Below are 26,561 nucleotides of genomic sequence, written 5' to 3' on the forward strand. Positions count from 1 at the left end.
GTGAGTTGCATAGCAGAACCATCGATGTATAGCAGAACTGGCAAATATTATAATTCATCTCACCAAGTGAATGTGTATCTGGATGGTTGTCTGTTAGACCATGGTTAGACCAGGCCTCTCTATTTCCACTCTCCTCATACGCATAAGATATATTATTATTAATTGTCTCCTACTCCCGTTTTCAATATTTCTTCCTTGAACTTGAGGCATTTTCTGTTCTTCCTACAAAACTGATTAACTGTTTAACTTGGTCTTAACAATAATATTTACTCCCAAAAAGCTAATGAGTTTCTCTTTATAAACAGCTGTTTTTTGTATTTAAATTTGTTCTATGTATTTCTTATGGGGAAAACTCGACCTTTGAGAGGGTCTCAAGCCCCTAAGAGTAGGAATTTCAAAATTCTAAAACCTTATTGCAAAACTACATATTGAGACGAATCTTTCGACACCTTAAACGTTGAAATTGGTCCACAAATAAGGGAGGAGTTGCGTTAACAAAAAACGGCTTCACGTATTATATATATAGATATAAAATGACATTCATTAAATTTCCGAGCAAATATCCAAGAGGCCCAACTGCATCAGCTGAATTCAACTTTAACTGACATCTGTTTGGACAATTCATGTCCCAACTGTGAGAGATGAAAAGATGGCAAAAAGAGGAAAACTTAAGTTTGTTTGGTTAAGTTGATTTTCTCTTTGTGCAACAAAACGCAGTCTTAATTAAGTTTCGCAAAGTTATCCTACCAAGGAGGACCAGTTTATTTTTTGAAACTTGTTTTAGCAAAACAAGTCTTATAATTACAACGGGACCAGCTTGCAGTGCTTTTGTTCCATAATTTATTGGTTTTTCATTGTCAATTGCAATTTATTACTTCGTTCAGTAGAAGAAATAGATTTTAAAAGACCATTATTGTATTTAAATAATATTCACTGAATGTAAAAAAGCTCCTCCAATAATCGCATAACACAAATAAACCATTATGAAATAAGCATAAATATTTTATAATGGTAAGTTTTCTTATAGATATGTAATTTTATTTTACGTGAATACCAAATTAATAATACGTATCTGCTATAGCCATCTGAATAATACTTTTTTAGGTCACTTATTTTTTAGCTAATTTTCACTTTTTATTGATTTGTACGGTTGTAATATCTAGTGCTACCTCAGGTTATATTACACTAAGCTATCCACATACTGTTCTGAAGTGAAGGCAGTTAACCAAGCTTGTAATGGATCCGTGGACTGTAAAATCTGGCTGAGTAGAAGTAAAAACAGCGAGGTTTTCGAGACTGAGATATTATAAGCACTAGTTAATTCACTAAATAATATATTACATGGCTTTAAGTTTACATCTGTAATATCAATATTTAGTTGTTTCGAGCTTTTAACGAATTCTAATGTTTGTAGGGATTTCCTTTCCAAAGACAATAAGTTTTTGAGGGGTTTTAAGCTAAAGACAATAAGTGATTTGGAAACTTGTTACTACCCCCAGAAGCATAGTGTAAGAATTAACATGAATAACTTAGAACAAACTTTATTTATCTAAACTATTAGAAGGTATATCTTTTATGTTTTTAACCTGACTTTTTTTAAATAGTGTTTGAAATTAAATGCGTTTCTTTAAATAATGCATTTGTACACTAAATATTACCTGAAAAATACAGAAATATATACGTCTAATAACACTTGCAATTATATATTTACACTTATACAGTTGACTTACAAGACGGTAAATACATGTAAAAGTAGGCGAATACGCCTATTGGGTCTGATGATGATTGGAGTGTCCAATCGGAATCGATCACCACATCGAGCATTTTTTATTAATGGTCAAGTGGACGAAAAACCCATGTTTAAAATTATTTAATACATTACTGATAGGTTTACAAACATCTCATGAACTTTTTTTTAATGTGATAGCTTTAAATAGCTAACATTTCCTAACAAATATGTATAGTAATATTCGCCTTAGATTTTTTTCATGACACTTAAATATTTGATGTAGTTTTGTAAATAAAATATAAAAAAATCGCAAAACATATAGACATTTTTAAAATAATTTTACGTTTTAGTTTGTTTGTTGGTTTGCTAAATGATAACACAATTAGTGAATGTATTATTCAACAGATTGTGAGATCCTCGTAGAACAGAGGACAGTCAGCTGTGACAGAGTTGTACTGTATCAACAAACATCAACTTGCAGCTTTACCCAGCTGTTGCAGCTCTGGGCTTTACACGGTCTGCAAACTCAGATGTTAAATTCATTTGCATAAGATGCATATTATGCTACAACAATAAGCTTTATGGAGATACTACAACATTACGAACTGTATAATCATAAACTATTGTATTTTTATACGTTTCAAATTCCCCAAATTATGTTTGTTATTGCTATCAATAAAAGATGCAATGAAAAGGGTTGACAACAAATGTACCAAGTCCAGAAATTGTACTGTTTCTTGACAAAAACAGACCACTGAAGGTCAAAGGACGTAGAAGTTTTTATATATTTCCCAAATTTTTATTTATTTCCCAAATATTTGTCGACAAACATTTTTCGTTTATATAAAAGTATTATTCGAATTTGCATTAACTCTATCACTTTATCAACTTAGTGACTCTGTTGTGCATATTTTCAGATAAGTACAAAAGCAGGGTGGGTAATATAAACGAGACGACCTTTAAAACACTTCCCTTATAGATACAACCAGATACAACTTAATCTTTTGAATATCTTTCTTCCTTTTTAACTTTAAACAAAATAGTTACAGCTCAGTGAAATTAATCGAACTCCTTTTGCTGTATTTAGGTAAAATCTATATAATTAATACGCTACATGAAACTTTGTCGGTTGAACTCCTCCGCCATTTCTTAACCGATTTTATCCATTGACGTCTCATTGGAAAGAACGTGTCGTGTAGATTTGCAAACTGGCCTTACATTTTTGAAAAAGTCCCTTGGGCTCTGCCCCAGTGGCTTTGAATGTTCCCATGTTATCCTTATGGAGAACTTAGTTGTTTACATTTTGATCAGCTGTATAATTTAATTGCTGTTATTTATTTTTAAATTCAAAGTCTTTTAAACTCATAGGAAATTATGATGACTTTTATGTGTTTGAAATAACTACTTTACTTCTTTGCAATTGCTCGATTTCGAGCAACGTGTACACTAGTTTATATTATTAGTAGTTATTTTTTGATTTACATAGCTTTAAGGTAGGACACACTTTGGGATAAGCTGGTATCGTGGTAGAACACGGGACTTCTGACCCCAAGTTTGCGGGTTAAAATCCCTACAATGACCAATCATTTAAACAAAGTGATAATTCAACTACTAGGCCTAACCTAAATCAATGTATAAAACAGTTCCGAGGTAAATCCTAGCACTCTGAAATATATCCGACTTTGGTATGTTTTTAAAGCTAAGCACTTTCTTGAACGAGGTGATCTAATGGTAAAGCGCGGGCCTTCGGACCCAAAGGTTGCGGGTTGAAATCCCTCCAACCACCATTCAAACTAATAATACCACGACTATCTAGGTCCAATCAATGTGTTAAACAGTTCCAAGGTAAAGCCTAACCTAAAAATTTGAAGGTGAATCAAAAAGTTCAACCAACCCATTTTCAAAAGCTCAGCACTCTTGTCAACGTTGGAAGAAACGGCAAAGAGAAACCAAAACGCTGTATATGTAATTACCACAACAAGGGGGATTCCCTGTAGTGAGGATCGATAACAACAATGGGGTGAGTGAGTGCAGAGCAGGGTGCGAGGGTGATGTCCTATATGTTAACAAGTGATCAATAGGGCAAGGGTCTAGTGCTACAGTTCAGCATTTCGTGACACACAAACGTTCATAGTCTATTGACATTTTTTCTATTATTGAGCGAAGCTCACTTTCCCTCACTTTGTAACTTCTTTGTAAGAGCATCAGAATGTAATGGCTTGACCAATTGATATGAAATTTGGCCAACAGCTAAAGAATACTGATCACAATGTTTAGGTAAAAAATATTTGCAAATTTCCTTCTGGATTTTATTTTACAGGTCACGCTATTTCGCTTGTTATTTTAATGTAAGTTGAAAGAAAAATTATATTGGGTTTATGACATATGGGTTATCTCGTTTCATTTATTTAAATAAGATAAACATATGTTAATTTTTGTAACTGTTTTGTTTACTTTCATCCTAGGCTAAAGTTGGAATGTAACAGTTTATCAATGGAAGTAACAGTTTTGCTATATTTGTCTTGAGAAATGTTGATTGCACGAGTACATCCCGCTATGCGCATTTACAAAGTACAAGCAAATGGTCAGAATGGCCAGTTTCACTACAAAGGTAACATCATTAATGTTAAGCAAGATATTAATGAAATAGCATCTGTCTTACCTACACTGCCTGAAAACAAAAAAGTCATCATTGTCCAACGTCAAGGCGTCTTTGGCCATATCGATTTCAAAGTTCGACGTGAAAAACTACAGCAAGCACTTATTTAGGCTGAAGGCAAATTACCCATTCTATTTTGACATAAACATTATAGTGATGAAGCGCTACACCAAATACCAGTCAATGATTTTGTTCACATGAGAGTACCGTGTGTACGTGAAAACCTAGAAAGTCCTGATGAAATCGAAGAAGACCAAGTTGAAGAAACATCGGTGCCTATGATTGCGCAGTCTCGTCAAAGGGATCACGTTCAGAGTCTAATGTTTTTATTCTTAACTAAATAAATGAACCATCAGATAAATTTGTCATTGTTTAAAATTTAAATAATATCGGGCAAACGAACGGTGAATCTGTTGAAAGGGAACATATTGTAGGTTGTTAGCTGCTTTAGCCATTGGCAATCTTTAAATAATGCTTCGCTCATTTATGCGTCTAAAGTGTAACGGCAGACCACCCTAGTTATTTATAAATAGCCGTGACGCCAAGATGCCAGAGTTTAAGTTGAAGCGAGCTAAGTTTGGGGTTGAATTGAAGTGGTTGTTTTGTTGGTGGAAAAGAACCAAATTTATAAGCCACAGTTGAGACTATTTTTTGAAAATCAGAATGTAAAATCTGCTCACAATTCTCAGGATTGAAACGATAACCTTTCGATTATCAGATGAGCGAATACAAAATAGCCTCCTAAATGACTAGTATTTGTGCTTTTTATTTATATTTTCAACTGCCTTAGCGAAAGTGTCTTTGGAATATTACCTAAAATCAGTGGAAATTGTTTCATGAGACCGTTGTGTAATGCCCTAAGTCACCATGAGTCTATGCCAGATTCTTCTATACCAAAGGACTTAGTAACCAAAAATACGTTAGGTATTTCGTTTAGTCGATTGTCCAGCCTAATGGTTGGAATAATGATTTAAAGAGCAATAAACCTAATCATCATGTTTAGTACCTATGGGATTACACTAAATGATATTCAAAATAAAATTTACAATAAAATTTATTTGTGTAACTAGTGCGCGAAGTGTCATTTTGCTGCACACGAGAGAAATCTTTACGCACTAGCCACAGGCGAGTGAGGAATGTTTCACCGAGTGAAGCAAAGGCACTTTGCGCTCGCGTTACACATTATGTATTTTTCCTACAGATACTATGAAACATATAAATAATGCCTTTCAAACACAACACGTTTTAGGTTAGGTTAAATCCTAACGTTGGATGAAATTCGAAACACTGTACCAGCTGATCGTAGTCTACGACTATCATAATGTGTTGTCAACTTATTTTCAAGAGTACACATATTGCATGCCTATTAAAAGCATACTGTTTTGTGTGGTTTGGTTGGAGTACTGGAGTGCGGCAAAAGTACGTAAATGCATCAATTAGCTACTTTGCGTGCTATAACCAGTGCAAGGAAGCCCACTTTGTCAGTTAAATACAGGAAAACCATTTTATTCAATTCTTAATAAACATGAAGATAAACAGAATGTTTAATAACAAACCTAATAATAAATCTGCCGATAGTTAGGCCTAAATCACTTATAAATTGAACTATCTAACAATACCTTAATTGAAAATGTAACATTATGCATGTGATGTAGAATAAATGTAAAGTAAAATCTAGTTACTAAAATAACTGTATACCTAGATACCCATTTATACCAATTAAAAATCCATTACCATCAGCAATGCAAGCAATTATTGTTTTTGCGAATTCCTGCCGGCAAAGTAAAGAACTCTTCTACATCATTAAGAAGAAATAAAGTGAAAAGTTAGACAGAACTACATTACGCCCATCGCAATAACTACATTTTACAGAGTTATAGCTGTTTATAATGGTGTTTTATACTTTATTGCTTCAGGAAAGCCAATTATAATCTTACAATGCTACCTAGGTTGTGGCAATATACACAGTCGTCTAATGTTATGTTTAATTTATTTTCTGCAAATTAAATGTTCAAAGTGTGTATATTTGTCCTTCCTTACAGTTGATAAGATACGAAAGCTATTTATTAGGTTGACTTTTTTATATGAAAACAATAAAATATACAAGCTGCATGAATTACATTGAAGAACATGAAGCACTGTGGTAAACAAAAATGTATTCTCACCAACCACAGAATTAAATTCGGTATCTATATTTTTACAAATAATACTTCAATGTCCCTAAACCCATTACAAACAACTATATGATAAGAGTTGTTTTTATTTATGTTCAAAAAGTGTATAGGGATGCAATTTAATATGCAGAATAAACCCTTGGCAAAGAGGATAAGCTATAAAAAGGTCTAGAGATCTACAAATACGCATCATACAAAATAACATAAAAGTAGAAACTTTAAGCTTTTGTAGTGCAACCTATTTAAGAAGTAAAATTTAGATTTTTTACTATGGTTCATTTCAAAGGCCGAGAAGTTTGGGTCAGGCAAAAGGACAAGTTTGCACAGCTGACGGAGTACAACAATGTATCAGCTGACTGCAACAGTCTGTCGTCTGTGGTATTTACGTTAAATGGTTTTAGAGTTTGTCCTACATTCACTGGGCTATAAATAAACACATACGTCACTAACTTACAACTAACTTGTTAGGCAGTTACATAATGTTTTAAGATTTTTTAAACAATGTCTACACCACGAATTATTTAAAATAAAATATTGTGAAAATTATAATAACAGGTATGATTAAACGCAATCAAAGTTCTCAAAAATGGTAGACTATTTTAGAAGAAAATTATAAACAAATTGTTACACAGTGTGTAAATTAAGTATTGAAACAAATCTGTATTTTTTAAACCGAAATAGATAGAAATATTCTGTTTGTGGCGTTGATTGTTAACAAAGGTTCCGTAATTTTATTATTAAACATATTTTTAACCCCCCTGACAGGGTATTGGGTAGGGGGTGACTTATTTTTTTTTAAATAGCAACCCCTGTTGAGTGACCCCTCATTTTGAAGAGTTTGTCAAAAGAAATGCAATGGCGCAAATCCAAGGTAGATATTTCATCCCTAGCCTAAATGGCGGGTATTTCAAAATTTGATTTATGTGAAAAAGCACCTATTTTGGAATACCTGCCATTTTGGCCAGGGGTGAGATATTCACCTTGAGTTTGCGTCTTTGTGTTTCTTTTGACAAGCCCTTCAAAATGTGAGGGGTCACTCAATATGGGTTGCTATTTGAAAAAAATAAGTCACCCTCTACCCCCTACCCTGTTAGTGATAATGACGGAACCCCTAGGTCTAGCCTAAAGTAATGTGAAAAACAATTCCGGCTCGTGCTTATCGTCCTAGGAAAAAATAAAAAAGGTATTACTTTCTTTAAATTTCTTAACATTTTGAGGGCTTTTTTTACATTAAGACTAATTAAATTTACTGCACTGTAAAATCTCATTCGTATAGTCATTTTAAAGCATTTTTGGACTTTATTCAGTTGTTGACAATTATCTTCATTACTCATTGATACGAGATTACAGGGAAACATTAAATTGTCTAGGAAAGTTTTAATCTTAATCTGCTTAAAAAAAACTCTCTTCAGTAAAACTACAAGAAAAGCGGCAGGATAACTATAGTGAAAAAAATCTTCTGAAATAGCATACACCAGTGCTATTTAGCAATCGTTTGCACGCTAAGTTACCTTAATTAACACTGCTATAAAGACTTAGGCACCTGCAATGCAGTAGGAAACTTCTTGAAACAGCCTAATTACTGTAAAAGCTATTGCTATGTTCTTCTCTTACACTTGTTTGGATAGGTTAAACTTTTTATCTGGTGCAACTTAACAAACTACTTCACTTCCAGGGTAAATAAAACTACTCTACTTTTAGTGGGGATAAAAGTTAATTTAGAGGCTATGCTACAAAATTAAATTTAGACAAAGATTTACGAAGCAAAATTACTCATATTAACAAATATAGGGCAAAATTTGAACACTAATAACAACGTTCCTTATTCTTGTAATTTCTCTTAATTAGAATCGAATTCTAATCCTAGTTAAATCTGAAATTAAAATCTGAAAGTTAAATCTGTTATGTTTAAGTCTAAAACATCTGTGTCTCAAAACCTTTGAGCACTTTCATATCAAATAATTTTTTTTACTTATTTTAGGGTACATTTACGATACACGTTTTACTGAGTTTAATCACTGAAAACAATCGATTAAAGAGAATCAATTGTTCTTCATTTGATTAATTGAGAACACGGTAGTTCTAAACTTAGTACAATTACAAGTACCAAATAAAATACTTAAACGTCGTAAGCAGGTTTATTAGAGTAATAACTCTTACAAATGGAAACCACGTGATACAGGTTAAAGATATGAGCTTTGATTAAAAAAAATAAACCACTGAATTTCCACTAAAGATTTACATTTTACCTAATATATTTCAAATTTCACTATGTTTTATTTTATTTATGGACTACTGAGAATTATATTTACTTACACTTATAGCACTTTTAAGTCAAACAATTTTAAAAGACTTTTAACACTTTTGATGTGTTCTAAATAAATTATTAACAATTAATGGCATTTTTTTTTAAATGCAATTAACTTGTTTAAACTACATCATCAACTGTAATGGAGTATCCATCTAAACCAATGTAGGATTATTAATTCATTCTTTCAAACTAACTCTTTTAAATTTTGGTTGGTTTAAAAAAAACCAAAAACTCTAAAATTTAAACTTGAGCACCGAAAATTCTGAAACGATAAGAGGGTTTTCTATAGAACGTTGATGAAAAACTCCCCTTTTATGCATTTAGGGTGCATACGAATGAGTCTGGGTTTCAGCGGGTAAATCCTCTTTTATCTTTTAATTGTTTCGATTCCGGTTATCTCTAATTTAATTGTTAAGACCGAAATATGCACAAACCGTGCTGGGTAATTGAATTTCTTGAACTGTGATGGTATCTTTTTCGTTTAGAAGAGGAATATAATTAAATTTTATAAACAATTTTACACTGCTGTTTTTCTATGATAATGGAATCACCATTCTTATTGGGTATTTGTATAGAGTCCTGCTAGAAAAAGGAAGATATTCCATATTTAATTTCAAAGAATTATTACAAAGATGCAAAGTGCAGTTCGAAAATTGCGTGAATCTCCTTTTAAAAGGGCGAATCTCATTCTCATCTCAGCAAAACTGTGTAAAATAACAATTACATTTTAACGATGTGAGCTACCTTAAAAAAGTTTTCTATAACTTAAGCTTCCTTTCACAATATTTATATAGATAAATATTTCCAAAAGTAAATTAATTATCTCAGCCAACCACCACAAACAAATACAATAATAACTTTCATAAATGTAATTTATTTTACGTACTCATGTCGATAAAGTATTTGTATTCCAATACCAGGTAAGCTCATGATAATTTATTTATTTTTAAATTTATAAATAAGAGAAAGCTTAACGAATGATAAAACGACTGTATACACAGTGTAGTACAATCGAAGATTTAAGAAAATTTATCTTTATAAAACTTCTAATTTTATACTCATTTACCCTGTTTGCGCAAATCAAACAACTTTGAAAAATAATTATTTACAAATAATTAAGTGCAGTAATTTTATTTTAAAAATAAACATCATCAACAAAACGGTTTGCAAACGTTTTGAAGTTTTTTAAAAACAAACATTCCGCTTCAGATTGAATCTAACGAGACTCAAAAGAAATAAAAGCTCAAGTGTGTTATATATCCTGGCTTAAACCAAGAGCGTCATTATATTTGAAGCACGTACAATTTATATGTTAAACGAGGTATTGCTTCGTACAGTAAAAACATAAAAACAGGTTTCCTTTTTGTAAAACGAAACAGAACACTGTTTGTGAAACCCTTGTTAACAAACCAATTACTGTGTTTTTATGTATCAAGTAAACTTGTTACACAACAAAAAGCTAGCAATCGATTAGCAACGCCATTTGTATCTCTTTTCAAAATATTGTTTGTATCACTTTGAAAAGTGATTTGAAATGGTCAAAGAGACAATAATTAATACCACAAAGCTCATTCAAAGTTAAACATATTACAATAATTAACAGAATTATTTTTCAATTTCAATAATTTCATCCTTCAACAATTGTAGGATTGTAGGATACAAGAGTCACTAATGAAAAATGTCTTTGATCATTTATTGGTTTGTATCATATATTTAGCGAAAAGATATTATTGTTATACAGTAGTTTACGCAACGATCGCGTAAAGATAGTGATAACGACACGAGTAGAAATTTAAGGCACCAGTCTTGGCGAGTGTCGTTTTAATACTATTTACGGGAGTTGCGTACACTACTTTACCTACGACAGTTTTTTAATTACAAAAAAATCACTACTCGTAACTTCTAAGAGAGGTTATGTTTTCGTTTATAACCTCTCATTGCCACTGACAGTGATGCAACGACTCATTGTACTAAACTCATAAACAGTTAAATTGGCCTAAATAGTTGATTAATTGAAATTCGAAGCATTTACATTTTACTTTTTTCTCTCAATCCTTGAACCTCATTGGTCTGTTACCCGTGTTGTTAGAAAAAACAATGCTGTTTAGTTTAGTAAGCAAACATGTGTTAAGTGAATCTATTCAATTCTAAGAACTGAACTGAAGGGGCTAGTTAAAAAAAAACGGCAGTAGGTATGTACACAAATTTATTTGCCAAGTCATTAGTAGGTACACAAATTTATTTGCCAAGTCATTAGTATGTACACAAATTTATTTGCCGAGTCATTAGTAGGTACACAAATTTATTTGCCGTCACAATAACCTTTTTAATTACATTATATCGACATCATGGTAGTTTGAATATTCATAGTGCTATTCTTGTTAACTGCGAAACATTTTAGCTACATCGGTTATGCAAAAGATTATGCAACAGAATCCAAGACAGCAACGTCGTGGGTTCGCTTCCTGGTGTCAGCACTAAAATATACCAGGAAAGTCTATAATTTCAGTACTGGCAACCTTACCTTTCAACGTTCCATGGGCCCGAATCATAAGTACAGGTAAAAATATTAAAATAAACCAATATCGTCTTAAAACAAGATTGATTCTCACACTGTTTTACTTCCTTAAATTTAAACACGTAAAAAAACCTGTGATGAAATATCGTTGACAGTAAAAATGTAGCGTCTTCAAAGCCTATTTCATTCTCTCACGGAAGACTGCACAAAGGGTTTCCAAACATGTTGAAGACATTTGGGGAAACAACCCATGGGTTGCGGTTGTATATTTGACGTTTTCTGCCAAGCAATACGAATATAAATAGCGATCTTATTCCTTATTCCCTCAAGTGTAAGATTGCATTGTGATATCTCTGTACCTCATCTCAGGCCTTCAGTCGATTATTATTTATAAAATATCGATTATTATTAAATAAAGCAATTTTACCTACGACCGTTTTTGAAAGTAGCCGTTTCAGTTCAGTTCATAGAATTAAAATATTTCTCATAACAGCATTGTTTACTTTCATAACAGCATAGTTTTTTTTATAACACGGGTAACGGACCAATGAGGTTCAAGGATTGATAGAGTGGAAGTAAAGTTGTAATGATTCGAACTTCAACTAAACAGCTGTTCAGGCCAATTTAATTGTTGAATGGTGCAATTAGTGTTTTGCATCACTGTCAGTGGCAATGAGAGGTTATAAACGAAAACCTAACCTCTCTTAGAAGTTATGAGTGGTGATTTTTAGTAATTAAACCCCTATCGTAGGTAATAGTTATTTGTGTAACTAGTGGGCAAAGTGGCACTTTGCTGCACACGAGAGCAATGTTTACGAGCAATGAATGATCTCGAGTGCAGCAAAGGCCTTTTGCATTCGTGTTACACATTATATTTTTCCTACAGTCACTATAAAGCATATAAATAATTAGTCTTTCAAACACTATACAACACGTTTTTAGGTTCAGCTGGCAACACAAATGGTGCCCTAGAGAAAGTAGTACCCGCGGTCCGTATCACTCCGCTATTTTTCCTCGGCAAGAAATGTGCTCCGCGTTTTGAGCATATAGTTTCGTATGTTTTTGTAATTTGAAGTGGTTTCCGCGCCTAAAAAAATGCTTTAAAGGTATTTTCTTGTATATTAAGATCGTAGGAATGTTTTAAAAACGTTTAAAAGAAAAGTCCAGAAATTTCAGAAATACCGAAACTATAAACACGAAATGACTATAAAACTTCAATCGTAGTTATAATATTCAATCAGCTGCTCATAGTATTTTTATCTTTAAGTGCTGCCAACCTATTTCCAAGCGTACACGGATTACGTGCATAATAGAACCACGCTGTTTTGTGTTGTTTCGTTGGAATCCTGATGTGCGCCAAAGTATAAACCGTACGGCAAAGTATAAATATGCAGCAATTAGCAGCTTTCCGAACTATAAACAGTACAAGGAAGCCAACTTTGTCGGGTGACTGTAGGAAAAGTAGTGTACGCAACCCCGTAAATAGTGTTATCGAAATGACAATGATGAAGGTTATGTCATGTGTTTCATTATAGCAAAACAAAACTCTTACTAAAATGTAGCCTAAAACTTCATAGTAGCTAATTGTAATTTTGTTATGTATCAAATTACGAGCAAATAATAAAGAGAAAAATTTTATTTAGTTTTCAATACTTAAGTACATTGAAGTGTATTTTATTTACGTATTTTATGATCAAAACTATATTTATTCCCATTTATTTTATCTTTATAAATATTTAAGATAACTTATGAGACTAAGGACATCAACGAGGAAGAAAGTTAACCCGCCAAGTCCATTACTTATTCAAACTTTCATTCTTCCAACTTCTGGCGGGTTCAAAATCTGTTTGGCCATAAATCAAAAAGCCATTCATATTTAAAGGCTTCTCCTCCACAAAACGGCATCATTTTCTTGCCTAATTACTCGGTAAATACAGGTGAAACAGCAATGTGCCAGTGGGGATTAACCGTTTTGTGTACAACCATCAATTTTGTTAAGTAAATCTTGGAATTGTTTGCAGCATAATACTTGCATATTTAAATCGCTTGGAATCTAACAAGTACCAAAATATTTATCTGTTGGAATAATCTTTGGACAGCTCGTGCAAGAATAAATGGAATTAGAATCTTCCGCTCAAATATGTGTTACCATAGTCATAAATAGTTTTATTGCACCTATACTTCCATCTCAAAGTTTATGAAAGAGCCAATTAAGATTTTGTTCTGAGTATTGTTGAACCTAATTTGACACTTAGACTGCTGAATTCCCTCCCTGGTCATATGCTTGCAAAAATCTATACATGGTAAATAAAACAACTAACACTTAACTAAAATAAACTTATTGAAAAACAATCAAACACTAACACATAACAGCATTGACTGTAATGATATGACTGGGACGGTGGCGTCGTCCTGTAATCCAACTACTAGGAGGTCACGAATTGTGGATATTTATAGGCATGCACTGTGGATGCGATGCTGCTTGGTGTGGATTAACGTCCGAGTACTACGACTATCCGTTGTCCTGATAATTAGATCAATTCGTTACTTACAAGGAAAGAATGTTCGGATTCCACTATAAACTGTAGGTCCCTTGACATTGGCTGCATGGGCTATTTACAGCTAAGGAACATCGTCGACCTTAGTCACTAACAAGACTACAAGATCGCTCCACTCATCCTACACTCATCATTCACTCATATTTGAGTTAACATACGCACATAGTGGCGTCTCCATCTCTAATTGATATACTTGATGTAATTGATATAATTGACTCGGTTACAAAAGTCATGTCGAATCAGTGTTGCGTAATTGAGTATACGCAATGAAAACAAACACTAAGTAATTTCCGCAGTTGTTGGGCTAAGCATTCGAAATAACATCTGTAAGGCAAATCCCAACAATACACTAAGCTATGTATACAATAATGTTCGAACAAAAAATAGACTAAATCGTGACTGCAAAAGGAAGCTAAGGAATGAAAAGCAAGGCATATTTGCAGTAGCATTGCAATGCCGACTTTGTAGCAATAACAGTGTGAATGAGCAATAAACCTCCACAACAGCCATTACACTGGGCGCCGCCAGCGGTCAACCCCTGAGCTAATTCACATGTTCATCCCCTACGGTCTACATGTATCGATCAGTCTACATCCCCTACGATGACGTAATCAAGGCCTTTGGAAGGTCGGCGTCTTGGGGTAGTTCGGTGATGCAACTCGTTTTAACGTTTGGTCTAGGTGTTGCTACTCTACTACTGTTTTGGTTATTTGGAGTACGTTATTTCATATTTAATTTCTATTGCATATTCAAGAACAGAATGTGTTGCATCATATTCAGATTATGTAATTAATCATAAACAAATTTTATTTTTCATCGTTTGTAGTTGTATAACGGATTTTGTCACGAATAAACTGGATTGCAAAATATACATTACAAATAAAGATTTAAAATATTAGTTCAATCAATCAAGTGAATGAGTGTAGGATGAGTTGCACCATTTTGTAGTTAGTGACTAAGGCCGACGGGTATCTTAGGCTGTTAATTAATAGCCCCTACAGCTAATGACAAATGGACTTGCAGTTTATGGTGGAATCCAAACCACATTTTTTCCTTGTAATTAACATATAATATTGAGCAAGTGTTGAAAGATTATTAAAGACACAAAGCATAGTTAAATTCAAAGAAATATTCCATTGTGGTATTAGTGAATAAAAGGCAAAAAAATATATTATCTACAACAAATAACTGCAATAATATTAAAAGTAAAAGTTAAAATTAAAAGCTACAAGCTACAATCTCAAATTGCTGTTGGCTTTGTTAACTATAAATTTAATTCAGAATGGTTGGCAACGTTTAGATAACAATTGTGAGAATACAAATTTTACTTCACAGGTTGTAGATGGTTTAACACTTACGTTATTGCTGCGTTTAAAATACCAAAATAATTATATAATCTTAGAGATTTGGTTTCCTGAAGAGAGAAACGAGAAGAACGAGAGAAATTAGATAGTTAGAAAACAAAATATGTAGTAATATATTATTCAAAGTATTTTCCTATAAACATACAATTAATTAAATTCACTTTCCTATTTAACTCCTTGATTCAGAAGCTACTTGAATCGTCAATGTTGAAAACTCTCCATATTCAATACATTTTAATTTTAGAATTTGTTCACGTTACTTGTATATATATAAAAAAAGGGGATAGACTTTCATATCTGTTGTCAAAAACAACCGAATGAGAATATCGATCAATATTTTTATTCGATTATTTTATTCGATACATCGTTTGCTTAGTTAAGTTAACCTCACATAACAAACCAAATTATATGTCGAATTAAATAATCGATATATTGAATAATCGATTTATCGATCGATATTTTCATTCGGTTGTTTTTGACAACAGATATGAAAGTCTACTCAAAAAAGTAAATATAATCACTGCACAGTCCATCCAACAATCCTTCAAGTCAAAAATGCTTAGTACTAACAACCTCTGTCCAAATCAAACTTTAACAGACAAGCAATCGTTTTTCATGAGCTTTATCACGTTTTAAACCATGTCAAAGCTTTGACCGAATCAAGTTCTTAATTATTCCAAACCTTAAACTCAGATTTCCCAAGGTTAGCGAGCCAACTTGTGGATTTTACCGCACCAACGTGCATCAAAGTATTACCACCCTCATTATAGTATATTAAGGATTATGTTTATGTACGGTAATCTCTCAGTATTTCTTACTCTGTGGTCAAAATACTCCAACTTATACGCGTTTTTATTGCTTTAATCCTTTATTTATTTTGTAAGTAAAATTCGTTATGGACAGTTGTAACATATGGGGCTATTTCGTTTTATTAAAAAAATGAATATCTTGTAAGGATGTTTGTTCTTCTATTTTTTGCTTTGTAATTAATTATTATTTCATCTGAGTTTTCCTCTTATAATATTAACTTCCCACTTCGACTATGATATGCTGCTTGTTTACTGTAGTTGAAAAATTGTATGTAAATAGTCTAGTCTACTAAAAAACATAATATTTAAATTCTATAAATATGATAAATTATCTATCAACAATAATATTATAACCAATGACCCAATAGCAGTAGTAAGCATATTTTATGTAGCAATATTTTTTTCACCACACTATGATGTTTTTGGCTGTATTACATACGTTAATTGGTGGCTGAAAGTTACGTTTTGCTGGCAATGCCAGCTGTCATCGTAATTCGGGGACCGAGCAGGTTTTTACAGGCCGGGGCCGCAAAATCAGCTGTCCGCTTACTTACTTAAAACATGAATGCATTTTAAATACACAATCAAAATCCATAGTATTGCAATATAATTGTGTTATTGTCAACGTTGCCTAGCAACTATTCATTTTTATTTTTGCTGATTCCTCAAATTTTTTCTTCACATAACCTTAAAGTTGTAGTTCTGTTGACTATCAGTGTGCATTATTATAGTGGTGGATAGTGGTAATAGGGTATAGTGTGGTGAAAAATAGCGTTCGTACCACAGACCGAAATGGTTTTGCAGCTCTCGATCAATTTAAGTTCTCGACTTCGTCTCGAACTTAAAAACTATCTCGAGCCGGCAAAACCTCATTTTCGGCCCTAAGTACGAAATATACTATTATAGAGTTGATCACATTTACATTTTTTTAAAACGTACCACACAAGTACGAAGGTGTTGTAGCAAGACCTTTAGATTATACACTAAGCCAGTCTAGCGCATAATGGTAAAGTATGGTAGTATTTTAGAGTTTAACATGTTGTTCAAGACAATCAGATGTCATTTTCCATTAATTTCATGCTTTCTTTCGTTTACGCATCCGAACATGTAGACCTTCCTATGATGATAAGGTTTTGATTATTAGCCTTTAGTGTATACGGAATAACCCTTTTCTGCGGCTATAAAATACAATGTATTACCAAAGTAATGACTAACAGATATCTTATCTAAATATGAAAAGACCGCGGGGCACAAGCGAGGCCGATTCCACATTTGTGTGCGGAATGTGTAATGTGTGTGATATGTAAATGGATAGAATACGCACACCAAAATGTTTCAAAGTGTTATCTGTATAGCCTAAAGCTTCAACCTTTGAGCGATCCATATGTGTACAAATGAGTTTAAAGCGTATTACACGTCTAAAGCAAAGCAACCCTTTTGTCTTGTGGTAATATGATCATAAGCATGGGAAGCTAAAGAACAATTCGAAACGGTAGCACAAAATATTTTTGGATTGAAATTTCAACGTCTATTTATCGAATATGAGGTAACTAAGTTACATTTAGACACTATCATGGATATAAGCAACAAATTAGTTAGTAAGTATGTTTAAAACTGTGATATTTCAATTTGATCAACAACATGTAGAGGATTGCCAATAATATAGATTTCTTACTGGATTGAAATTGAACATAATAGAAATGTGGAAGCTTCCAGAAACTGTTTTGGGTTTGGGACTTCAGCTAACATTGATGGACAGTCATATAATTTGAAAAATAAATACCATAATATTCAGAAGTATAAATTGATGATTTCACAGCTTAACGACGATTATCGAAAAAAATTTAAATATTCCAGTCAAATCCTCGAAATCGCCTCCGTGTCTTGTTGATTGAATTTCTGGTTGCATACAAATGAGCGGAAATATCCTTCGCTCCGAATCTTACCTGTGATTTTCTTTCAGAACGGTAAAATTGAATTTTTCATAAAATTCAAGTTGGTAATGTAACACCAACAAACCTTACTTAGCATAGTTCCATTGCTTGGGACGTTGATATTAGTAGTCAATATTTCAGAATTTTTTAGTAATGTTTCACCGTCCATTTTGTCATAAATTTAAGAAATATTACAGTATGTTTTGTCCTCCTTTTGGTTACTTTTATCATTGAACTATTTTCAATTCATCTAATATGTATTTTCCTTTTACCTTATAAGCTTCCTCTTTTACTTTGGTTAATTGGAATTTTTATTTATCTTTCCCCAAAAAGTGGGGGAAGCTCTCGAAAAGTAAGTGTTTCTTGTACGCTTCTTACCTATCTTTTACAATATCAAAACCTTTTGGAAAGTTTATATTCCTAATCATATATGTATATAATTTGGCAAAGATTACATTAGCAAATCTGCAGTATAAAATTTAGTTAATGAAAACCACTACTTTCTTGCTTATTGAGAATGCATAGATAATTTAATGTTGAAAGGCTAATATTTTATGATTATATTTGTATTAGTTCAAATTTCGTCTTATTGTAAATTACAATCAACTGTCTTCAGTCCCAATCACGGTAGTTTAAAAAACTATACATCATTGAGAAAATTACAAATATTTTCTTCTACATTCCACCAAACAAAGATTTATGAAAAACGGAAAAAAAATTATTTAACGAACTACCAACTAATATTCAAAACCTAAAATTAAAAGAATACAAAAAAATCAAACAAATCCTTACTGAAAATCCAATCTACTCTATTGAAGACTTCGATGAAAAATGCATCAAAATTTAAAGAGTTTTATTTAATACTAAACCTATTTGTACTGTCGATACAATTTATATTGTCATGTCAATAAAGTATTTATTTATTTATCATTTATCATATTAGTCGCATCAAACAAAACGTCACTAAACCTTCATGTTATTCCATTTGTTGTAAAACGTTAACAAAATGAAATGAAATGAAATGAAATGAAATGAAATGAAATGCTTTATTTCCGTGAACATGATACATGTATGGAAAAAGTCAAATGAACTAATACTAGGTTAGAGTACTAAAAAATTGCAAAAATTACATGATTTGTTTGTTCCTGCAACACTCCATGCATAGAAAATAAAATAAAACCACACTTGCAAAACTCACAAAAAAACATACTTACAAGTTGTCAGGAAGTTCAAAAAACTCATGGATTGAGTAAAGTGGGTTAGCCAATAGGAACTCCCTCACACTCTTTTGGAATTTAGTGATTGGCAGGTTCCGAACTGTACAAGGCAATTTGTTCATTAATTTCAAGCTTAAGATTTCCTTACTAGCCTGGGTTTTCTTTAGTCTAACATAAGGTATGTTTAGATCCTGCTTATTCCTAGTGTTGTAGTGGTGGACCCCTCCTCTGAGCTCGAGAGTGCCAAGCTTCCTCTTACATGACATGAGACACTGCAAAATGAAGAGATTGTAAACTGTCATCAAGGACTCGGCAACAAAGATTGGTTTACAATGGTCCAGATAATCTGCACCATTCACAATCCTTATTGCTTTCTTTTGCAGAAGCAAGACCCTCTCGACCCCAGATGCGGAGCCCCACAGACGCAAACCATACAGAAGTACACTCTGAAAAAATGCTACATAGGCTGTTTTTAACCATTCCTTGGGTACAGAGTCTCTAAGTCTTCTCAGGAGAAAAATTACCCTAGACAAACGACTACAGACATGAGAAATATGACAGTGCCAGTCTAACTTTGGATCCAAATATAGGCCTAGTAATTTAACATTTGAAACTTCATGATCCATCTGATTTAAAGTGAAAACAATGGTTTGGGATTTACTTTCATTTAACTTAAAAAAGTTAGCTCGGAACCATGCTGATGCTATCCCCATGGACTCAGACATTTGACCATTTAGAGTTATCAGGTCTTTAGAGAAACTGAAAAGGGTAGTGTCATCAGCATAGCAGACGACATTTCCTCCAAAATTTGGAATGAGGTCATTGGTCATGATAATGAACAAAAGGGGGCCAAGTACAGACCCCTGTGGGACACCATGAGTGATCTGACAAGGGCTAGAGATATGTCCATTTATGAGCACCCTCTGCTCACGCCCAGCCAGGTATGACTCCATGAGCCTGAGTTCAGAGCCCTTTACTCCATAAAAATTCAATTTATCCAGCAGTATCCGATGGTCGACCGTGTCGAAAGCCTTACTGAGATCACACAGGGTGGCCCCAGTAAAGCCTCCAGCCTCAAAACCATGCAGTACTACTGCTTCAAGCTTATCCAGAGCATCTATGGTCGAGAGACCCGCCCTGAAGCCACACTGGCCGGTCATGAGCAGATTGTGCTCTTCGAAATATTTGTACAACTGATCCTTAATTACAGATTCAAATATTTTTGAAAATACTGGGAGTAGGGAAATAGGGCGGAAATTCTCAGGACTGTTTGGATCACCTTTCTTATGGATAGGTATAACTTTGGCTATCTTTAGTCTTTGGGGAAAGACTCCTTCAGAGAGACATAGGTTCAGGCAATAGGTAAAAGGCTTAACAATGCTAGGAAACACACTCTTAATAAGATTGACAGATACCTCAAATATATCTTTGCTTGGAGAGTTGTTGAGCTTCTGGACCACCCGTATCACACTTTCACAGGATAAAAGGGTAATGTTGAACCGTGAGGCTGCAGGGTCACGTTTCTCCAGCATATCTAGGGCAGAAGTGGCTGAACCGTTGATAGCATCTCTGGTCTGCTGGACGGAGTCAATAAAATGGGCGTTGAAAGCTTCCGCAGTCACTGAAGATATCAACTGGGATTTGGACGGAGCACCTTCTTCATGGATAACTTTCCAGGCTGCTGCACAGCGATTACTGGCAGATTCTATGAAGCGAGCATTTCTTTCCAGTCTAGCTGATAGAAGTTTTTGTTTGTATTGCTTCTTAATAGTTTTGTAGCGTAGCTCTGAATCGGGTGTTTTATTGTCCCTGTAGAGATCATAGGCTAGGAGCACCCACTTCTTCCACGTTACTAGGGATTGGTCCTTCCAGTCCGGAAGATTTTGATTTTTCTTGGAGCGTTTTGTAGGCAGTAACCTTGTGGGAAAGCATTCATTAAACATAAGAAGGAAATTTTGAAAAAAACAATTGAAGGTATCTTCAGCCGCACCAGTATTATAAAGGAAGTCCCAGTTTGTGTTATCTAGGCGATATATAAAATTATTTATCTTGTCTGTTGAAATAGGCCTACATACTCTTCGACCAGAACCATCAGGTACTGCACTTGATGCAGTTTGTACATGGAGGCTGACTGCGTCGTGATCACTTACAGCAAGTCTCTTCACTTCCGTTTTCAGGAGTCTTTTGGGTAAATCCGTCGCAACGTTGTCCAGACACGAATTGCCTCTTGTAGGTTCCCACACCAAGCAATAAAGATTTAGGGATTTCAAAAGATTTAAAAAGTCTTCTGAGTGTTTCTCACCTTTTAAAATGTCTATATTAACATCACCACCCAGGACCAGATTATTTTTCGTTCTTCTATTTTCAAGGGATAGGACTAGTTTTTCAAGGCTGTCAAGGAACCACTCCAGATTTCCATCGGGTGAGCGATACACACCTATAACTATGAGATTGGAATCAGGCACACTGAGACAGGCAAATTCATGATGTTGTTCCAAACAGAAACCACTAACGTCTATAGCCTTACAATTTGGTGCATAATCTTTAGAGGCATACAACGCAACGCCTCCGTTCTTCTTACAGGACCTGCTAAAATCTGAAATTAGGTTATAGTTCATTAAGTTAAACATACATAATTGATCATGTGACAACCAGTGTTCTGTAAAACAGAGAATGTCAAAATTACTGGATGACAAGATCATTTCGAGTTCATTACACTTATTGCTTATGCACTGTACATTTAGAAAAAGCATGACTAGTCCTAGGCTTACAGATAAAACTTCACTAGTAGGCCTAGGCCTATTACCTTTATTTAAATTTGACTTAGCCTTTAGGTGGTCCTTAGTTTTTAAGAACATTGTGTTTGCTGCTACTGTAGATGTTGGATGTGCAGATAGAGTAGGCATGCTACCTAAAGTGGATGATTCCCTACTTGTCTTTTGAATAAAAAACGCTTGAAAATCGAGTTCTTTGGCCAGAGTGAACCACACATCAACTCATCCTTCCTATCAAAGTTTATTCCTATTTTAAAACTAGCGTTGGAGCCTTTAGATTCTAGTTTTTCAATAACTAAGTCTAAATTACCTGTTAGAGAGTTCTTGATCAAGCTTTCAATAGCTGAGACACTAGTTTCACTTTTAATTCTACCTAAATAAAACCAGGCCTTCCTTTCGCCCGCTAGGACATCAGTATTTTCGTTTGAACCAATGATAATATGCTTAGGAACTGGTAGGGAGTCTTTATTTACAGAGCTAGGTCTATGTGTCGACACTAAGGTTGAAGAATAGGAGTCTCTAGTTTTCTTGGTTATGTTTAAATTCACTTTTTCTCTTGCTGCTACCTCAGCATAACTCACGGCCACGGGATTACGTGGCTCGAAAAAAACTCGACAGTTGCGAGCAATAATTTATTAACTCAGACACGCAAGCCATAACTCCACGCGAGGTTATGCCATAACTCTCCGCAGCTTGTATACTGTGATAATAAACATTGTTACGTGCTTGTACGGAAGCCTGGGTATGGCCGAGACATAAGTTATTACCTTTTTGGACGCTTTATGCTTTTTTATTGGCCAACCCCCTTGGTCATGACTATAACTCGGTACATCATGTGGAATTTTATTAGAGAAATAAAACATTTTGCTTTTCTAACTCTAGCTGAGCCTAAGTATTTTGATGCTATGGTCTCCCATTTAACTTTAAAATGACTTAATGACTTAGATGACTGGTTGAACTTGATTGCCTTTAAAACATAGTCTTTTTTAGAAAACTGTCCAAACCCTGGAATTGATAATATACAACTTCGACCTTTCTTTTAGATATCATCATTAATTCACAGCTCAATGAAAAAAATAGTCTCTGGATCTGAAAATGATCTTGCCTGGAATCAAAAAGCAGTAGCCTTCAAATTTGAAGAGGAACACTATAACTACTTGGCTAGTCAGACAATTATTTTGCTAAACGTGTTAATATATCTCATTGTATATGAGATACATCACGTAGTACTGGAACTGGAAGATGTATTTTATCACATAGATTCAAAATATACCTACGTATTTTACCATATGGGTACAGATATTTGTGTAATGTAAGTACTAACATTCGTAATGATAGCCTAAGCTGCACCGTAGGTTCATTTTATGCCCCGAGTGTATTGAAACGGTTTGGACTCCTGTTTCACGTGTTTATAGTCTAAACTCTGATCTAGATAAAAATGTCAAAAAACGGCTGCCAATAGAACATATACTGAAAATCAAAATATATTGTATACATATACAAGGTATATCAAAATCGGTCGCCATGTCATCATATCGTTTCGGGCCATTACAATTTTAACATAATACGCCGAACCTCACAAAACCAATGTTTATTTATGTCGTCGTATATGATTTTTTGAAACTTTTACTGAGCACACCACACAAAATACAGGGGTCCCTAATTGTAAATGACAGGAGCACGACACGGACACGGCGCCATTTTCCATCGACCAATGGTGATGATAAATATAAGCGAGGCGTCGCCATAGCAACCCCGTCAACACGGGGGAGTATGCGGTGAGGACAAATGGTAAATTGTATATTGATAACTTCTTACGTCCAATGACATGAACATGAGAAAATGTGCATTTGAGGTATGCACTATTGAAAGTATGCATACTACGGGTATATCACGATAAAAATGTGCAATGCCGAAAGCGTTCGATGGACGAATATGTTACGAGACGTATATTATACTGATTATATAGATACAGAATGTATTTGATAATGGATGTATACAATATTAAATAGATAGAAAATTGAAAAAATGTAAGTAAAACTATACTATACGAAACTGAAAGTATGCATTATTAAGAAGAACTAAAAGGCCGTGGTATTATTAGTATGTAAAACTAAAGTGAAAATAGAACAAAAGTATACAATACTGTAAAAATGCAATATTTTAGTTGAAATTTAAATGCTTACTTTTTTAAGACCAACGGCTATTTTTTTTTTTTTTTTAATTTTAGGTACAATTGTAAATCTGGTTCCTTAAATATTCTTGAACAAATTTATTCATAAAGGTGTGACAATTTTGAGACAAAATATCGCAAACAATCTTACCCTAATGTCAGACAACAAGTAGTTAAAAAGATCATATTGAAAATAAGAGCATTTACTCTCTCTGAGCCTACAAAAAAGATAAATATATACCCGATGCCATTTTACTCTGGATCATACCTTTCATACGTTCAATCATAATAAGCACATACCAATTTGGTTGGATTCAGATTCTTTATCATTCAATCTTGGTGGACAACTTATATTAAAAGCACATAATATAAAAAAGAATATACAACAAGTAGGTATAATAGTATATTTCGTACCTAGGGCCGAAAATGAGGTTTTGCCGGCTCGAGATAGTTTTTAAGTTCGAGACGAAGTCGAGAACTTAAATCGATCGAGAGCCGCAAAACCATTTCGGTCCGTGGTACGAACGCTATTTTTCACCACACGATACCCTATTACCACTATTCACCACAATAATAATGCACACTGATAGTCAACACAACTACAACTTTAAGGTTATGTGAAGAAATAATTTGAGGAATCAGCAAAAATAAAAATATATAGTTGCTAGGCAACGGTGACAATAACACAATTCTATTGAAATGCTATGGATTTTGATTATGTATTTAAAATGCATTCATGTTTTAAGTAAGTAAGCGGACAGCTGATTTTGCGGCCCCGGCCTGTAAAAACCTGCTCGGTCCCCAAATTATGGACAGCTGGCATCGCCAGCAAAACCTAACTTTCGGCCACCAATTAACGTATGTAATACAGCCAAAAACATGATAGTGTGGTGAAAAATTAATTAAACCTTTATTAATAAAAAATCTAACCAAACCCACAAATGATCTTAATTGTATCATTACCAAACCCACTACAGTGCAAATGATCTAGTCATACAACATGCAATAAAATACAACGAAAATATTGCATTCAAGGCAAGGATTGCAGATACAGTATATATTACTTTAACAATCAAAATAGAGATTAGCCTAAGTAAAAGAATATATTCACGTTATTTATAATCGATTCAAAAACGATTGAGGGTAAAAAATAAACATTTCAAATTATTTTGTGTCATGGGTAATGTTATGAATAGTAATTAGTTTAGAGATAAATTTGTTTATTTCAGTTAAACTTCGCATAAGTAACTTAATCCCCAGTTTCGCTTTAGGATTGAATCTTGAAACTTTGCAATTCGGGTCGTAAAGAATCCCCCCTGCAAGATTTGATTACAACTTAGAGCTATAAAATATTAATGAAACGGCTGTGTTCGTCGAAAGGGAAATTGGTAAAGCAACGGAAAATGTCTAACGTCTTTCGGTTATAAAACATTTACAGCTAAAAATATTTACGTTTGCGGAAAGAATAGTTTAAGAAAAGTGTTCAGTTTATTCGTAAAGTTTGATGAATTTCTTTAATATGTTTAGGAATATGTCTGGCAATAGTTATCATTATGACCCATAGTTATTATATAAAACAAATTAAACTTACCTTTGCCATAAACAATGTAAGGATATTTGTATATACGATAGAATCAGACATGGATGAACATTTTTTTTTGTCTGGATTAGGATGTCGGTCTGATGGTATTGTGATATGTTTAACTATGAGGTTCCTTATCACTTTAAGCACATGTTAATCATAGGGGAAGAGATTTATGCCTTCTGTAGCAAAAATTGAAAACTTGTCTATATATATAAAATCCAATGTATGTATGTTTGTATGTTTGTTTGTTTGTTTGTCCTTTATGGACTCTTAAACCGCTCTACAGATTGCAATGAAACTTTCAGGCATTATTAAGCGTTATTCAAGGATGGTTTGTGTGAATTTTGGTGCAGATCCATCAAAAGGGCTCCGCCCCAGTGGCTCTGGAGTTTTCCATGTTAACCTTATGAGTACTCATATTTGAATGGAATTAAAGAACCTTAACAGCTGGTTCAACTAAACAATTTCATTCTGTGATGTTCAATAGCATTAAAAAGTTAATAAGTTCACCAACAGGGTGCAGCACTATTTTTTTTATGACAACAGCTAATTTGCAACTAAAAGGTGAGTGAGCGTAGCGAACGACCTTCAGCCTGGAGGCGAGTTAGCGTAGCAAACGAGCTAACCTGAAGGCAAGTGAGCGCAGCAAACGAGCTCCAACCTAAAGGTGAGTGAGCGTAGCGATCAAACTTCAACCAGGACGTGATTGAGCCATGCGAAAGAGCTCATCTTGAAAATAAACGAGCATTTGACATA

General features: G+C 33.8%; 2 protein-coding genes across 2 annotated transcripts in view; both read right to left on the reverse strand.

The window, feature by feature from the left end:
* The window catches only part of LOC128992100 (uncharacterized), a 241,320-nt gene that overhangs the window by 156,052 nt on the left and 58,707 nt on the right, over positions 1-26,561 (reverse strand). The gene's annotated exons all lie outside the window — the stretch shown is intronic.
* On the reverse strand, positions 19,335-22,179 carry LOC128991787 (uncharacterized). Its single transcript, XM_054414974.1, has 2 exons — positions 20,689-22,179; positions 19,335-19,373 (listed from the first exon to the last, which is right to left on the reverse strand). Exons 1-2 carry the CDS (start codon positions 22,177-22,179, stop codon positions 19,335-19,337), a joined length of 1,530 nt encoding a protein of 509 aa, XP_054270949.1.

This window comes from Macrosteles quadrilineatus, unplaced genomic scaffold (assembly GCF_028750875.1).
Source record: "Macrosteles quadrilineatus isolate MER2022 unplaced genomic scaffold, UCM_ALF_1.0 Scaffold_4__1_contigs__length_99947679, whole genome shotgun sequence".
NCBI lineage: Eukaryota > Metazoa > Arthropoda > Insecta > Hemiptera > Cicadellidae > Macrosteles > Macrosteles quadrilineatus.

Excerpts from the sequence above, each read along its gene's own strand:
- LOC128991787 (XM_054414974.1), bottom strand. The coding sequence starts at position 22,179 with ATGCCTACTCTATCTGCACATCCAACATCTACAGTAGCAGCAAACACA. Across the intron at positions 19,374-20,688 it reads CAAGCAAAGATATATTTGAG|TTCGGAACCTGCCAATCACT; the intron begins GTATCTGTCAAT and ends TGCCTTGTACAG.